The sequence below is a fragment of the Carcharhinus amblyrhynchos genome, chromosome 16, assembly GCF_965287045.1.
Source record: "Carcharhinus amblyrhynchos chromosome 16, sCarAmb.v2.hapA, whole genome shotgun sequence".
In the NCBI taxonomy this organism is placed as follows: Eukaryota; Metazoa; Chordata; class Chondrichthyes; order Carcharhiniformes; family Carcharhinidae; genus Carcharhinus; species Carcharhinus amblyrhynchos.
Window position 1 is genome coordinate 30,551,010 of NC_137339.1, and position 17,349 is coordinate 30,568,358.

The window sequence follows — 17,349 nt, forward strand, 5'->3', positions numbered from 1 at the left end:
CCGCTCCAGCCTGGTGGGATATTACAATTCTTCCAAAGCGTATGGCAACTTAAATGGTCCGCCACATCCATCAGGGGCTGGCACACTGTGCCAGGACTGTAAAATCCTGGCCAACATCCTCTTTTTAAATTTCTCTCTGTCCCATGCATGCTTATATCACAATTAACCAAAATATAGTCATGCGTATCACGCTTCTCCCCGCCACTTCCTACTTCAGTACCTAACTGATGGACCATACCTCAGTCACGACCAGCTCGAGATTTATTTTGCTTTGCTTACGCAGCAGGGTTGGTCAAATGTGTTGTGCGCTAATTCATCTCGACCCAGCTGGCCCCTATCCAGCAAGCTTAGAGTCTGATCTCAACCAGTTACCAGAGGCAAACAAGAAGTTGATGTAACTTCAAAAATTAGGTTTGAATTATTTAGTGAAGAAGGAATTCAGGTGTTAACAAAGAAAATCTGAATAGAGATGATTAGGGCATAATTGCACCCATGTGAGGTGCGCTGGAATGTGCAATTTGCACTATTGCCACGTTTTTAAATGGGATGCCGCGACTGCACTGTCACACATCCCTAACTGACATGGCACGAAAGGAATATATTAGAACAGGTGCTTATGCAGAAGTAACAGGACGAAAGGCCATGCTGAGTGAACACAATGATTTTGTCACTGCATTAGCATATTCCCGTATAGACTCATGCACCAATCAGGGAAATCATTTAAACCATTCATCAGACTCAGTCAGTCTTTTGGATGGAGCGAACACACTGGGAAGATGCTCAGATTAGAACAGATTGTGCTGCAACAGATGCTCTGTCTGTTCCCAAGGAGCGAAAGTGGTGAGATTTCAGCACAGGCTGTTCTCAGAGCTAACCCTGCAGTGAGCGAGAGAGAGAGAGACTTTTTAATTAGTGCACTTCAAACAGAAGGTTGAACTGAGTGTCGGTTGGCAGTAATGGAAGTGCTTAGCAAAGTCTGTGAATTCAGGCCTTGTCTCTGCACTATTCCTCCACTGGAATAGATTTGGTTTGCAATAGGTCATAGAAACAGAAGGCCAGAGAGCAGAATCTTGAGGAGGCTTCGGGGAGCCTCGCCTGCCTCTTATCCAGAAGGCTTGTCAAACCGCATGCCAATCTGGCAGCGGCAAAGCCAGGCCAGGACTTCTTCTGGAATCAGGCCCCAGGGGTAGAGAGGCCTCACCCGGTAAGAGCTGCCAGCCAATCAAAGGCCGCCTGACAAGCTGCTCCCATTGCACAACACATGACAGCTAGATTAATCCCATCAGTGGTAAAATGAATTCCTTACGGTCCTCAGTTGGCTGCAAGGTAGGAAGGTCATCCTTGGGCCATTCTACCTTATGCATAATTCAGATGGAGGTGAGACGATGGCAGAGCTCAGGTACGTCACCATCCTGTCTATGTACATACCCCTCCTGTCTTCAAGCTCGTACCTATAAGAGCACAATATTCCACCAGTAAGAGCGGGATTAGACCATTCAGCCTCTTAAGCCTGTTCTGATATAGAATTCAATTATCATTGCTTACACTTCAATTCCATTATTCCACCTTATTCTTTACAGGCAATCTGCCTTGAAAATCTCAATTAACCCCACATTCAAAGTCTTTTGGCAAAGAAAGATAGATTTCCATTATCATGTGTCTAGGATGGCATGGTAGCACAGTGGTTAGCACTTCTGCCTCACAGCTCCCGGTACCTGGATTTGAGTCCTGGCTCAGGTGACTGTCTGTGTGGAGTTTGCACGTCCTCCTTGTGTCTGTGTGGGTATCCTCCTGGTGCTCTGGTTTCTTCCCACGGTCCGAAAGACATGCTGGTTAGGTGCATTGGCTAAATTCTCCCTCAGTGTTACCCGAACAGGTGCCAGATTATGGCGATTTCCACAGTAAATTTTTTTTTAATTCATCCGTGGGACATGGGCATCACTGGCTGGCCAACATTTATTGCCCATCACTGGTTGCCTGTGGGCATTTGAGAGTCAATCATATTGCTGTGGCTCTGGAGTCACACATAGGCCAAGCCAGATAAGGATGTTAGGTCTCCTTCCTTGAAGGACATTAGTGAACCAGATGGGCTTTTTCCAACAATTGACAATGACTTCATGGCCATCAATAGTTTCTTAATTCCAGATTTTTTTCTTGAATTCAAATTCCATCACCTGCTGTCCGGAATTCGAACCCAGAACATTCGCTGAGTTTCTGGATTCATAATGCCGCAATAATACCACTAGGCAATTGCCTCCCCTAAACTTCATTGTAGTGTTAATGTAAACCTACTTGTGGCACTAATAAATAAACTTTGTATTTTTAATTTCACTCTGAAATGTTCTAGCTCCAATTTTAAGATGCAAGATTAAGAATCTGATGAGTCAAAGATTATAAAACTATTTAAAGAGTAATGAGCATTGATTACATGTGTATTCAAGGAAGCTAATAAAATAGTCTGTGGCAAGGTTCACTGATTTTTATAATAATCAGAAGTGCAGTTTATTAGCAATGAAGGTTGACTAATGGTCATGTGTGTTATTTGAATAGGTTGCTTTATTGCGAGCACATGCTGGGGAACATTTATTGCTTGGAGCTGCAAAGCGTTCTATGATGTACAAAGATGTTCTGCTCTTAGGTAAAAATGATTACTTTGTGTGGATTATTGTATTTTTAAATTCCTTTATTTAACCATAAGTGGTCTGATCAAAACATTGGGGAAATATCTCTAAAATCTGCGATGTTATCTGTTTTTCTCTAAAGGCAACGACTATATCATCCCACGCAATTGCCCAGAGCTGGAAATAAACCGTGTAGCAACTAGAATTCTAGATGAACTGGTTCAGACATTTCAGGAGCTGCAGATTGATGACAATGAATATGCCTGCTTGAAAGCAGTTGTTTTCTTTGATCCAGGTAGGTAGCAGGCACATGAAACAAAATAAATCATTCCAACATTCCCATCTCCTGGGCGGCACAGTGGCACAGTGGTTAGCACTGCTGCCTCACAGCACCAAAGATGCAGATTCAATCCTGGCCTTGGGGGATTGTCTGTGTGGAGTCTGCACATTCTCCCCATGTCTGCATGGGTTTCCTCCGGGTGCTCCGGTTTCCTCCCACATTCCAAAGATGTGCAAATAAAGCAGATTGGCCATGCTAAGTTGCCTCTTAGTGAACCAAGATGTGTAGGTTAAATGGGTTAGCCATGGTAAATGACTTTGGTTACAGGGATAGGGTGGGATAAGGTATTCTGTCAGAGAGAATGGGTGCACACCCAATAGGCCAAATGGCTTCCTTCTGCATTGTAAGGATATTTGATCTGTTACATGGAATAACAAAGTTTTAAAGACTTTACATATATCATAATGGACATTTGGAAATAACATTCAGCTTTTCATAAACTGAGAGAGTGACAGCTGAATCATCCCAAAGGTAACACTGCCACCTTGAAACTACTCCCTTTCTATAGTACTATGTAGTTCACTAAGTGTCAATGTGATGTGAAGGCACATACTGGTCAGTATTTCATGTCATGGATCCACATGACATCTATACTGAAATGTAGTACAAGTAAACGCAATGTTATAAAAGGGTAATCCATTGCCCGATTACTGAGAAATTATGGTCAATAGTAAATATTATAAGAACATAAGAAATAGGAGCAGGAGTAGGCCATCCAGCCCTTCGAGCCTGCCCCGCCATTCAATAAGATCATGGCTGATCTGTCGTGGCTCAGTTCCACATTCCCGCCCTCTCCCTATAACCCTTAATCCCCTCTCTTATCAAAAACCCATCAACCCGCATCTTAAAAATATTTAGCGAGGTAGCCTCCACCACTTCAACGGGCAGAGAATTCCAGAGATTCACCACCCCTTTGAGTGAAGAAGTTCCTCCTCAACTCCGTTCTAAACCGCCCCCCCTTTATCTTGAGGCTGTGCCCCCTAGTCCTACTATCCTTTCTGAGCGGGAAGAGTCTCTCCACCTCTATCCCATCCATCCCATTCATCACCTTATACATCTCAATGAGATCTCCCCTCATTCTTCTAAACTCTAACAAGTACAAGCCTAATTTATTCAGCCTCTCCTCATAGCTCAACCCCCTCAACTCCGGCATCAGCCTAGTAAACCTCCTCTGCACTCCCTCCAAGCCCAAAATATCCTTGCGTAAGTACGGCGCCCAAAACTGCACACAGTACTCCAGCTGCGGCCTCACCAATGCCCTATACAGCCGCAGCAAGACCTCCCTACTTTTATATTCAATCCCCCTCGCTATGAAGGCCAGCATCCCATTCGCCTTCCTGACCACCTGCTGCACCTGCAAGTTGGGTTTTTGCGACTCATGCACAAGGACCCCGAGGTCCCTCTGCACCGTCGCCTGCTGCAGTTTTTCGCCACGTAAGTAATAATCCTTCCTACCATTATTCCTACCAAAGTGGACCACCTCACACTTGCCAACATTAAATTCCATTTGCCATTTCCTGGCCCATTCGCCCAGCCTATGGGCGAATATTCATGTAATTATCCAATACAAAATATTAAAAATATTTCAATTACATTGACAATTCCCCTAAAGTAGACTCATAAAACAAAATCAAAACAATCATAAAACTTCGCAATTGGGTAAAGGCAATGTCAAATATTACTGCACCATACACACCACAATGTTTTTATCCTGCCAGTTAATTTGAACCAGGATAACATTTGGAGCGCTAACAACTTGCTGAGAGGAGAAACTTGGCAAATAAATACAGGAATAAGGTGGTTTGCCTTTATTTTGTATTACACCCATGATTAATACCTCTATTTTAAACTATTTATCCAAATAGTACCAAAAAAATCACCATTGTAGTTTAAATGTGAAGCTTTTGTCCTTGTTCATTGACACATAACAATGTGATTCATAATTAAACTAATCCATTCAATGCATTTGAAATACAAATGTTTTAAATTAGTTGATATTATGTTTTGTACATGTGAATTTCACTGGAAAACATATAATTTTCCATAATCTTTATCAATATCCACTTTCCACATACATACAAATAAACAGCCATTGAGGTTCAAACAGTTCACCAGCATTATCTGAACTAAAAAACTAAGTTATTGCCTTCATGTCACTATCAGGTTTCTGTGCTGCTATACATTTTATATGGAGCTACACTTAAGGAAAAATCAGATCAAAATAGTTGTCGGGGTTTCTTAATCCGGTTGTTTTTATTATTAGCTCCCGACAGGCCAAATGTGTTGCCTAGAGTTCGTGGAGTTCTGCTGGTCCCATAGAAGTGCCAGAGCTTAGGAGTACTGTTATTCAGAATTCCCATGACAGCCCTGTCCTCGCAGTGTCACTTGTAAAGGCTGGGGAAGGATCAATTCAAAATTTTGACTCACCAGCCAAAATGGGGGTCTAAGTTGAGTTTGTGGCTGCCCGGGCTAAAGTTACAGTAGGATTCTGATGCAGATTAATTGCAGATTTTCAGGGCATAATCTAGTTTTTAAAATAATTAAGAGTGTTTTTATTGATAGCACTGACTATAAGGGGCAGCTAAAAGGATAAACAGGCCAACAAAGCCTTAGATTCTGATGGTATGTATCATTTTGTAGGGAGGCATGGCAGCACAGTGGTTAGTACTGTTCACAGCAGCAGGGACCCAGGTTCGATTCCCAGCTTGAGTCATGGTGCAGAGTCTGCATGTTCTCCCCTCTGGGTGTTCCAGTTTCCACCCACAGTCCAAAAGAAGTGCTGATTAGATGCATTAGCCATGATAAATTCTTCCTCAATGTACCTGAACAGCCGCCAGAGTGTGGCGACAAGAGGATTTTCACAGTAACTTCATTGCAGTGTTGACGTAAGCCTACTTGTGACATTGATAAATAAAAAATATATAATCTTAACAAACTATTGTACATGAAGCAATTTTCCAGGAAAGATATGTTATAACGCAGAAGAGTCAAGACATATGTTTAACATTTAAAATAATGGGATTCCTTTGGACAGCTTAAAGGGAATTAGGTGTGACAGAGTGTTTACATTGGCTATGTTCTAGTTCACAGATGAATGATTATAAGCTCAGTATTTACAATGCCGTGTATTAAAGTGTGAATGCCAAAATATACACTCTAAGGAGCTGCCTCTTATTGCGTAAAACTAAGAACATTTGCATCAACAATAATCCTGAAGTTGACATTTTCACACAAGGGGATGATCATAGTTACCAGCTGTTCAATGTAACATTTTCACCATTATTGCTCATGGTCTATTGTTTAAAAATGGTGCCAAAATACTTTGATATAGAAGAAAATTTTATAAAAATTTTAATCTTCAAAAACTACCTTCCTCTCAATCCAGCCCACTTACCATTCGCAGCTGAAGGCTTTTGCCAAAATCCCAGTGTGATTGACTATTGGCATTGCCAAGGTGCGTGGCCTGAATTGAGGGGGCTGAGGAGACAGGGAGCTTGACTGAAGGGGAAGGGCCTAATTGGGGGGGTTGAGGGGAAAGGAGACTGTGGGGTCCCTGAGGAGAAAGGTGGCCTGAGTAGGAGGAAATATCTATTTAAATGGTCTTGGTGCCTGCCCGCTGATTTCCGACGCAGAGCTGATGCTGCCAGTAATCCAGCACTGGGAGACACTATCGGGGGCTGGAACACATACGTGAATCCTGCTCGTCGACCATCACAGGATTCTCCTGGCCCGCTGCACTAAAAAAATTAACACAGTGGAATGGGAGAATCACCCTCCACATTTTTTCAAAGAAATTACAGATTTTCCTTACTGTACTGAGTCCAAAACTGTCACGTCATGTAACTGAAATCCCTTACCCCTGAAAGCATTTTGTAAATGTTGCCTGCAACCTCTTCAATACCTTCACTACATTCCTGATGTGGTGCTTAGAAATGGACAGGTACTTCAGTTGAATCTGTGCCAGTATTTAAAGGTTTAACATAACTTGCTTGCTTTTGGTACTCCATGTCTTTGTACTCTATTTTTCAAGCCAAGTCCCTGTATGCCTTCACTAACTTTCTCACAACCTGCTCTGCCACCGTCACTGATCTGTGCACTAACACCCCAAGGTTCCTCTGTTCCTGCACTCCTTTTAAAATTGTATCCTTTATTTTGTATTGCCTCTCCAGGGGAGGGTTAAAGTTGGGGAAGGGGGATGACCTTCAAGGAAGGTCTCTCTGATGGGTCCAGGTGACTTATATTTCAGCACCCCCACCACCACCAAGTCGCATTGCTAAAGCAGCCAAGCCTCCCAGAGTGTGCGCCCAACGCAGATAAAATATCAGTTGTAAACATTGATTAACGGCCTTAATGGAGTGTATAATCCAACATATAATCCTATTGTGCCAGTTTAATTATCTTGAAACAAATAAGATATGTTTAAATAAATGTCTTATGAGAAAGATGCATTAAAGTTATAAATCAAAATTATCTCTCATTTTAACTTGTGTGTTCAAGGCAAGGAAATAGGGTGGAATAATACAGTTCTAAAATGACTAACGTCTATCCGCAGATGCCAAAGGACTCAGTAACCCTGCCAAAATCAAACGCATGCGATTCCAGGTGCAAGTGAGTTTGGAGGACTATATTAACGACAGACAATATGACTCTCGGGGTCGATTTGGAGAACTGCTGCTATTGCTACCCACTCTACAGAGCATCACCTGGCAAATGATAGAGCAAATACAGTTTGTCAAACTCTTTGGAATGGCTAAAATTGACAACCTTCTTCAAGAGATGCTTCTGGGAGGTGAGGAAAAATTTTCAACTAAATTCTCTGAGGTTGATCCAACAGTGTAATATAAAACTCGTGCCAAAGATAAAAGACAAGTTCAGCATTCACACAATTGCAAAATCCTGTGTAATGATGGAAATCTGAAATCAAAATGTCAAATGCTTGAAGTATTTCTTTCTTATTTTAATTCTTTCACAGTAACTGGGCATCACTGGCTGAATCAATGTTCATTAACCATCCTGACTTCCCCCTGAGAAGGTGTCAGTGAGCTGCTTTCTTGAACCACTGCAGTTACTGTGGTGCAGGTATACCCACAGTGCTGTTAGAGAGTTCCAGGATTTTGACCCAGTGACATTTTGACCCAGGTGATATAGTTCCAAATCAGGATGATGTATGACTCAGAGGGTAACTTGCAGCTGATCGTGTTCCCATGCATTCCCACCCTTGTCCGTCAATGTGTTTTTGGGAGGTTCTACCAAAGTAGTTTTCCTGCAAAGCATCTTATAGACGGTGCACACTGCTGCCACTATGCATTGGTGGTGGAGGGAGTGAATGTTTAATGTGAATGGAAGTGCCTGTTAAGTGGGATGCTGTGTCCTGGATGGTATCGAGCTTCTTGATTGTTGTTGGAGTTTCATTTACCCAGACAAGTGGAGAGTATTCCATCACACTCCTGATTTGTAGATGGTGGACAGACTTTGGGCAGTGGACAGAGAAGCAGAGTCATATTTTCAGTTTTGTGAACTTCCATCAGATCGGAAATAGTTGGAAAGCTTTGGAGTACGTGCATGGGAGAGTGTGGGCTAAAGGACAAAGGGGAAGGTCTGTAATAGGAGTGAAGGGCAGGAGAATTTGGTGCAAGACTAAATGGATTAGGAATGAGACAAATGAAGGATCGAAAGATGTGGCCCGTGGAGTTGTGAATGGCAGGATCCTGAATGGCTATCATCTAAAAGCAAAGGAAATAGGAGAGAAAAAAAATGAGAATAAGCCAAACGAACAAAGAAAAATAAAACAAAATGGGAGCAGAAGATATGCGCTGGAATTCTACCCCCTGCCCACCACGGGAATCAGAGCGGGTGACGGGTGGTCAATGGGAAGGTCTGTTGATCTCAGGCAGGATTTTCCAGTCTTTGGTTGACCGAGGCCGTAAAATCCCATCCCACAATCTAAAAATGCTGAACTCAATTTTGTATCCAAAGGTTATAAAGGATAAATTCTCTGTGTGAAAACAGGACTTGTTTCTACAAGGACTTTCTATTGACTGTCCTACCAATACTGTGGTCGAATGGTATATCTGTGAACATACAGATATATATAGATTGATGAATGCACAGTCAAGCAGGCCTACATTTGGAAGACCAAACAGACTGGGTGGCTACTCTGTGTTCACAACCTCCCTTTCATTCTATAGTTGCTGTGGATCAGCTCCATTCAGTCCCAGTTTCCATTACCTTGAACAATCACTTCCTTTACCATTGACGCACAGGGACAACTGTGTGCACCACAGCAACTCACCATCTTCAACAGTCCCTTGCAAACCAGCAACCTCTGCTGCTTAGATTGACAAGCAAAGCAGAACCATGGAAACACCACTGCCTGCAAGTTCCCTTCCAAGTCTCACGTCATCCTGAGTTAGAGCTACATCATGACCTGTTCGCTGTCGCTGGATGAAAACCCTGGGACTTTCTTCCTCATAGTACTGTGGATGTAGTTACACCAGGTGGATTGAAATGCTTCAGAAAGTTGGTTCACACCACATTCTCAATGTAAATTAGGGATGGGCAACACATGATGATTTTGCCAACATTGCCCACAACCCGTGAACATGTAAATCACTCTTTCATCTGGAAGGAGTATTTGGGACCTTGGACAGAGAAAGGGATGCTTTATTTCCTTCCTTCTTTTTTCCTTTGTGTTTAATGTTAGCTATTCAGGATCCCGCCATTCATACCTCCTCTAGCTATATATTTTGTTTCTTTATTTGTCTGATTATTACTCCATTTGGCCTTGCAACATGAAAGCTTTTGTTATTTAATCTTCTGTATTTGCATGGAAAGGTGTTGTACAGATAATCTGGAGAAATCCCACAGAAGTTCAACCTCACTATCTTTTCTCAGGTTCTCAATTATCCTTTGTGTTTCAGGTACTGCAAATGAGACACCACATACACACCATTCACTACATCCTCATCTAGTCCAGGAACATCTGGCAAGCAATGTGATAGTAGCCAGTGCAATGCCTGCTCCAGTACAAAATGGACAGATCTGTAAGTATTACATAATGCTAATCCAAAATTGACCTCACTGTAGGATAATTTTCTTTTCCATACAGTTCAAGAGCTTATTTTATATATCTATTTTTTTCTTTGTTTTTGATTTGTCATAAATCATTTTCCAATAGAAAGGACCAATGTGCCGATGCTAATATTGCTCTGTCAGTAACCAGTATAAGACTTATTCCCCTTTCAGAGCTACAAAGCCAATGTGCAGGGTCGATGGGGCAAGCGCCTAACCCATCTCTTTGCTTGCTCCAAGAAGTAATTCAAATTCAATCGAATTCGTGGTTCACAGCAAAAGAACGTACTAGATCCAAGCTGACAAGAATAGGTGATACACCTGATCTCAAGTTTGACCTTATAGTTGATCTTAGCCAAGAAGCTGAGAAACGATAAGATGGATAGGATCTGCCTCGCTTGATCAGACTGATAATTGTTTCCTTTTGTGATGAAAAGCACCAACCTCTGCTTAATGTCTTTAACAATAGCCCACAAAGCCTGTGGTCGTTTAGCTTAGTTGCTTACAGAGCACAGCTTAATAATATTGATGGCAAGGCTTCCACCCTTGGACCTGCCAAAGGATTCTTGGGGCTGGCCTCTTCTACTTCCCCATTGTGATATCGTGACATTACTGAGTCATGATTAGCAACCTTTGTACGAGGTTGCTGCACGAAGAGAGACAGATTACAATGCTGGCAATTACGCCCTGATCTCTTGCTATCTGAGGGAATGGGATTCCTGGTATTGGCCTCATAAGAGATAGATGGAGGTTTAAATTCAGGTCCTTCTAGCAGATTCACACTGAGGTACAATGGAAGTGTACCATTAGGACCATTGGTAGTTGCCGCTATGTGTTATTTGATTTGATTTGATTTGATTTATTATTGTCACATATATTGGGATACGTAAGAAGTATTGGTTCTTGCACGCTATACATACAAAACATACCATTCATAGACTACACAGGGGAGAAGGAAAGGAGAGGGTGCAGAACATAGTGTTACAATCACAGCTAGGGTATAGAAAAAGATCAGTTTAATATACGATAGGTCTATTCAAAAGTCTGGTGGCAGCAGGGAAGAAGCTGTTCTTGATTCGGTCGGTACGTGTTCTCAGACTTCTGCATCCTTTTTCCGACAGAAGAAGGCGGAAGAGAATATGCGTCGGGTGCACGGGGTCCTTGATTATGTTGGCTGCTTTTCTGAGGCAGCAGGAAATGTAAGCAGAGTAAATGGATGGGATGTTGGTTTGTATGATTGATTGGGCTATGTTCACAATGCTTTGTAGTTTCTTAGTCCTTGTTCAGAGCAAGCTGTGATACACCTGGAAAGGCGTTCCATAGTGCATCTGTAAAATTGGTGGGCCTTGTAGCGGACATGCCGAATTTCCTTAGCCTTCTGAGAAAGTAGAGACGCTGTTAAGCAGGGTTTATTGCTCTATACAAATACTGTGACCAGAAATCCATTACGTTTTCAATATGTCTCTTGTATTACTTGTGTTTTGTTTTAAAAAATTCTTGATTTGGTTTGTTTCTTTTATATCCGCAGCCACACCTGAAACTCCATTACCTTCTCCACCTGGAGGGTCAGCATCTGAGCCATACAAACTGGTAGCAGGTTCTGTCTCAAAAGCACCAACATCCATTCCTCAACAAACCATTCCAAAACAAGAGGCAATTTAACATCTGGGATTCGTGCCAGAGGAAAAGTGATAAAAAAAAACTCAATAGGTTTTCCACACCTAGAGGACCATATTCTGAGAATGCTGCTTTATTAAGAGCAGGGTTCCATTGTAAGAGACAACACAGATGAATCCAAAGATAAGCAAAAGATTAATGTTAAGACATGTTTAACTGTCTGTCATTGTAATACTGTTCCCTGAGTATCCAAGAGGCTGCTTTTCAGTGTGAAAATATTTGGTTCAATTAATTTAATAATTTGGGATCCGGCATCTATAATGACAGCCATTTCCTTCATCTTTCTGGTCGATTTTAATTCTGGGTATCCAATGGTTATTGCACAGACAGGAGATTATAATGGTAGATTAAGATAGTAAAGGGGTCTTATCATGACCTTGATGTTCACTGTCCAGATTTTAACTCTTCTAAAGTAGGGGACAGCAGTGTAGCACAGGGAGACAGGAGGTCACTGCAAGACCTCCTCAAGGTAGTGCCCTACCATCTTCAGCTACTTCATCAAGCACCTTTCCTCCATCATTAAGGTCAGATGTGGGGCTGTCCATTAATTATTGCGCAATATTCAGTACCGTTCACTACTCCTCATGTGCTGAAGTAGTCCATGTCCAAATACGTCAAGACCTGGACGACATTCAAGCTTGAGAGGATAGCTGGAAAGTAACACTCGTGCCGTAGAAGTTTCAGGTAATGATCATCTCTAACAAGGCAGAATGCAGCCATCATGATTGACCTTCACTGACATTACCATTGCTGAATCCCCCACTAACAATCCCCAGTGGGAGTTACCATTGACCACAAACTGAACTGGACCAACTACAAGAGCAGATTTGGACGTCTATGATGAGTAACTCACTTCCTGATTCCCCAAAGCCAGTCCACCACGTACAAGGCACAAGTCAGGAGTGTGATGGAATGCTCTCCACTTGTCCAGATGAAGAGGCTTTCGGCCATCCCGGACAAAGCAGCCTACCTGATTGGCATCCCATCCACCATCATAAACATTACTCCCTTCACCACCAATGCACAGTAGGAGCAGTGTGCACCATCTACAAGTTACACTGCAGCAACTTACCAATGTTTCTTTGACAGCAGTTTCTAAACCTGCGTCTTTGATCACCGAGAAAGACAAAGGCAGCATATACATGGGAACACCACCATCCGCAAGTTCCCCTCCAAGTTACTAACTTTACTGATTTGGAAATAAAGTGCTGTTCCTTCACTGTCGCTGGGTCAAAATCCTGGAACCCCTTTCCTAACAGCAATGTGGATGTACCTACACCACATGGGTTGCAGTGATTCAACAGGGTGGTTCCCTACCACCTTCTCAAGGGCAATTAGAGATGGGCAATAAATTCTGGTCTGGCCAGCGACAGCTATCCCATTAAGGAATTAAGGCATATTTGAAATTATAACCCAGTAATGTCATAAGTACCACAACACCAAAGTGAGTGATTTAGTAGCTCCACAGGGGCCAAATCCAACATCAGAATCTGATGGAAATCAGTGGAGTGGCCAGGTTAAAATTTTACATTGAACTTTTCTGAGGATTCTTTGAGGGCCCCCAAGCCCTTACTTCTTCACCTTTGGGCCTTGCCTCTCCCTCTTGCCTTCAGTGTCACCGATGAAAACTGCCCCCCAACATTATCATGCCAGGGATGACCCCTTGGTGCCCCAGCATCCTCAGGTCCTTATTTCTGCTCTCAGCCACTGAGCCTGGTGCCCCATCTGTCAGTTTTAGCCAGTGGACGGTGCAACAGCGTTCAACTTGAGCTGCCAAATGTCCCAACATTCATGCCGAACTCGCCATGGGGATTTCACTCCCACCCTTCATCCCTTCCACCCTGAACATGCCCCAGCTTAAAACTGACTTCTGAGCTTTTCAACTGAACTTTGTACTCATAAAGATCTGTACTTGTCACATTTAAAGAATGTACAGTATCTGACTTATAGTCACCACTGCCTGACTAGATGTGAACTAGATTTTGACATAAACTCAAGGTGAATTTGCAATGTTTTGACTCTGAGTACATATTCTGATTTTCTATGGAGAACCAACTTAATTATCCCATTGAAAGTTAAGTGAGTTTAATATTTATGAATTGGTGGTATTTGGATTTTTCTATAAACTTAGTTCCTTCGTCCTTCCCTTCATTTATTATTAGTGTACTTCTGCATATCATATTTTTAGATTCTCTTTTATATCATTTCAATAGTTGAAATTTGAATAGATGTACATATGAGAAAAAGAAATTATACACATTACAATGTAAAATGTTTAATTTACTTGAATGATTTGAAGGAAAATCTTTCACTGCTGCAAATACAGTAGTGGTGACCTTTGTTGATCTAGTAATTCCATCCAATGGTAAAAACTTAAATTACCGCTCTTTCCTAGTGCGCTGTGCACTTCTATACAAATGAATACATGTACAATACGTATTACGTGTCAAATGGGAGCTTTGCATCTCTTCTTTTTTACCAGCCATACATACTTGAACTGCCACACAAGTGGATCCTACATTGAGATAGGATGCCATCCTTTCAAATGCCATTTTCTCCCACATAGTGGTCACAATTTATCACCTCACTTATAGTGGAGAGATACATCAATCACAAGTGAACTAGAAACAGGCAGAATGACTGGACTGCCAATTTAGTCCTCCTGCATTGCAATAGGGATTATTCTTTAAAAGAACTTTTTAACTAAAAAGCAGTTTGGGTTGTCCTGAAGTTGTGAAAGACGCTTTAAAATTGCACATCTTTTTCGTTCTCATGTACTTTTGAGGTAGATTTCTGTGGAGTTCTCCTAACTCCGGCATTGCTTTAGCAGGGAATCAGATAATGCTCAGTAAAAGAGTGTTGACAGTAATTTTGGTAGGCTGACTTCCAGGGCCAGTTGGTTCCACAACCTATTTCAGAGCACAGGGAAGTTTGTCTACAATATTTGATCTAGCACAAAGCACTAAAGTGTAGATTTTGCATATTATCATCATGTTGCCGTTTACATTGATGCCTTACAAATGATAATAAATGCAAGTCTTTTAACAAGGGCAATAATATAACTTTTGAAAAATATGAAAAGAACTATTCTGTTACAACCCATCTTTCACTAGACTTGCCATTAGGATCCATACCAGCTTGAGGAATAGTAAGTACATTCATGTACCCTTCCATCATTCCTGCTACCCTGCATTACTCTGTGCAATAAGAATGTCACTACATGCTTACCTACCTGCTCCAACACGACTTCAGAACAATCCAAAACCCATTGACTTTAGGGCTCACTACCTCAGGAATATTTTATTTAAAACAGAGGCCTCTGATAAAATTATATCAGGTTTTTTTTTCATTAAAGTAATCATCTTTTTCAACTAGTTTGAAGTGAAACACTTTTCTTTTAAAATGTTAACAATGAGCTAATGAAAATGCAACTTTTCTATAACTGTTTGCTTTAGCAGTTAATATAATTAAAAATAAAGGCAAATATTGTTATCCTATTTGCTGAAACTCAGACAGCAAAGATTATTTGTTGGCATGACATCACAGCTAGTCTGTGCTTTGAATTCCTAACTATCAGCAGAATATTTGTGTTCCAAAAGTAGATTTATTACATGCCATTTTATTTAAACCAAGGTGATTCCTTTTCACTTTCTGTGAATAACAGAGCCTCTAATGCACATGAAATACTTTCATTCATGTAAAATACTTCTGGGGTAATGTTTAGTCTATTTAATAAACAGGGTTTTAATAGCACTTTGGCAAAATCCTTCCTGCATTGTAAAGGAGCATATTTAAAAGACACATCTTATAATAGAATAATGAATACAATGTTTGAATAGTCTTGATTGAACAATGTTAGTATATAAGCATGCTTGCATTATTTTATGACCAATGTTTCAAACAATTCCTCTGTTGAATGTTTATGATGTAAATTAATTGGTTTTATCCATCAAGTACAAGAAAACTCATCACAGTATTGATGCTCCATTGTGCAGTTTATGAAACATCATTAAACCACCCTGTAACAACTGAACAACCTGAAGGATATTGGTCAGATTTCACACTTGGTGCAGCAGAGGCACAGACATAGTACCAACTCTGTATATATTGATTGGTTACAGGAGTGACTGAGTGCGCTGAAGCTAATGCAATATTGAGTATTTGAGTCAACTGTCAAATCAAAGTCTGAAAATCTACAGTCAATAGATTGACATTCCTCTGATTTTTTTTTTAAATTCTAAAACCATAGCAGAGAAAAACACTGATAACGGCTTACACCACAAAGGTGCCTCATACTCTTACTCCTCTGTTGTGGCCAGCCATGTACAGCTCCAGAAATAATGTGCGCTCAATCGTCCCACAGTGACTGCCATTGCATAATGATGTGCCATTCAGCAACATCTTGAGAATTCTTTGAATTTCCTGCACTTTGGTGCACTAAGCAGAAATATTCTCTGGCTAGTGACTGTTGTCTGATAATGCCAATTGGTCGACACATGACAGTTCGGGTCAATCAGGCTGAACGTTCATGCTGTGGTTAACATTTAACCTAAATTACCCTTCATAAACGATAGCTCTCTGAAAAATGACTATGAGTTCATGTTATCTCAGGTGCTGGTAAATTTCTCAAGTCTCAAAATAATCTTTCTGGTTGGCAGCAGCTCCTCTGTACCATAGCAAAAATATAAGGTTCAAATATGTGTGTTTATCTACAAAATGCAGCAGTCATTGTTTTCTAATATGTTGCCATGGTTTAAATTTGGTAAAGTATTTCTGATGAACATCTGTCTCAACGCAATGATTTGTATGTTTTACAAACCACAGTTCAGTTGCAAAGAGTTTATATCCCACCAAGCATAATGGCAAAGCACACACTGGCAGGCAGTTCAATCTTTGTCTGCTTGTAGCAAAAGTGCCAATGATAAAGCATTAATAGATTTGTAACTGTAGATTTTGCACTTCACATATTGAATTATTTTCATGCTTACAGCACCTGGGTGGGGTTAGAGTGCTCACAACTGCCAGAAGCTCTAAAATGAGTAAGTTAAAAAGAAAATGTTCTTCAACTACCTGCAGCCAGGTAGCATTTATTTGTACATAGAACAAATAATGACAATAGCTCTAATTAATTTATTGTAATACGGATGTAATTTTTCATGAAACTATGACATTATTTTTATAAATCATATCACTGATTAATGCCAATTAAGAGAATGATATAGTTCTTTAGCGCAAACTGTACATTTTACATTTTATACTTTTCGTCCATGCAGTTTTCACTGTGTTTGGTATTTCGTTATTAATGTTTCATTACAAATAAAAACCATTTCCTTAAATCTCTAATGTATACTGCCTCAGTCCTGAATACTGTAATTATTAATGTATTGTTGCCATTTCTTTAACCCTTGTAAAAACAGAAATAAAAGATCTTTTCTATGTTTTTCACTGTTTCTGACTATTTGTCTTATTTGCCTTCAAAAAGGCAGCTCAGCAATTGCACTAAATATGCTGGATGCTGGAATAAACAGCAGTGCAAACTGTGGGGAAAAAATGGATAGATTCATTTTTCAAGTTTAGGGCCCTTCCTCAGTAATATCATCACTTTCCTTGTGCAACATTGGGATTTGTTTCTGGTTAATG

At 40.9% G+C, this 17,349-nt stretch overlaps 1 protein-coding gene across 3 annotated transcripts in view; it reads left to right on the forward strand.

Moving 5' to 3' along the window:
* hnf4a (hepatocyte nuclear factor 4, alpha) overlaps positions 1-17,149 on the forward strand; it is an 88,293-nt gene extending 71,144 nt beyond the window's left edge. For all 3 annotated transcript variants that reach the window (XM_080204945.1, XM_080204944.1, XM_080204941.1), the window contains exons 6-10: positions 2,551-2,638; positions 2,764-2,916; positions 7,514-7,750; positions 9,882-10,004; positions 11,561-17,149. In XM_080204945.1, coding sequence (XP_080061071.1) covers positions 2,551-2,638; positions 2,764-2,916; positions 7,514-7,750; positions 9,882-10,004; positions 11,561-11,694 — 735 coding nt within the window. In that variant the 3' untranslated portion in view covers positions 11,695-17,149. The remainder of the gene's footprint in view (positions 1-2,550; positions 2,639-2,763; positions 2,917-7,513; positions 7,751-9,881; positions 10,005-11,560) is intronic.
* Positions 17,150-17,349: the final 200 nt, after the last annotated feature.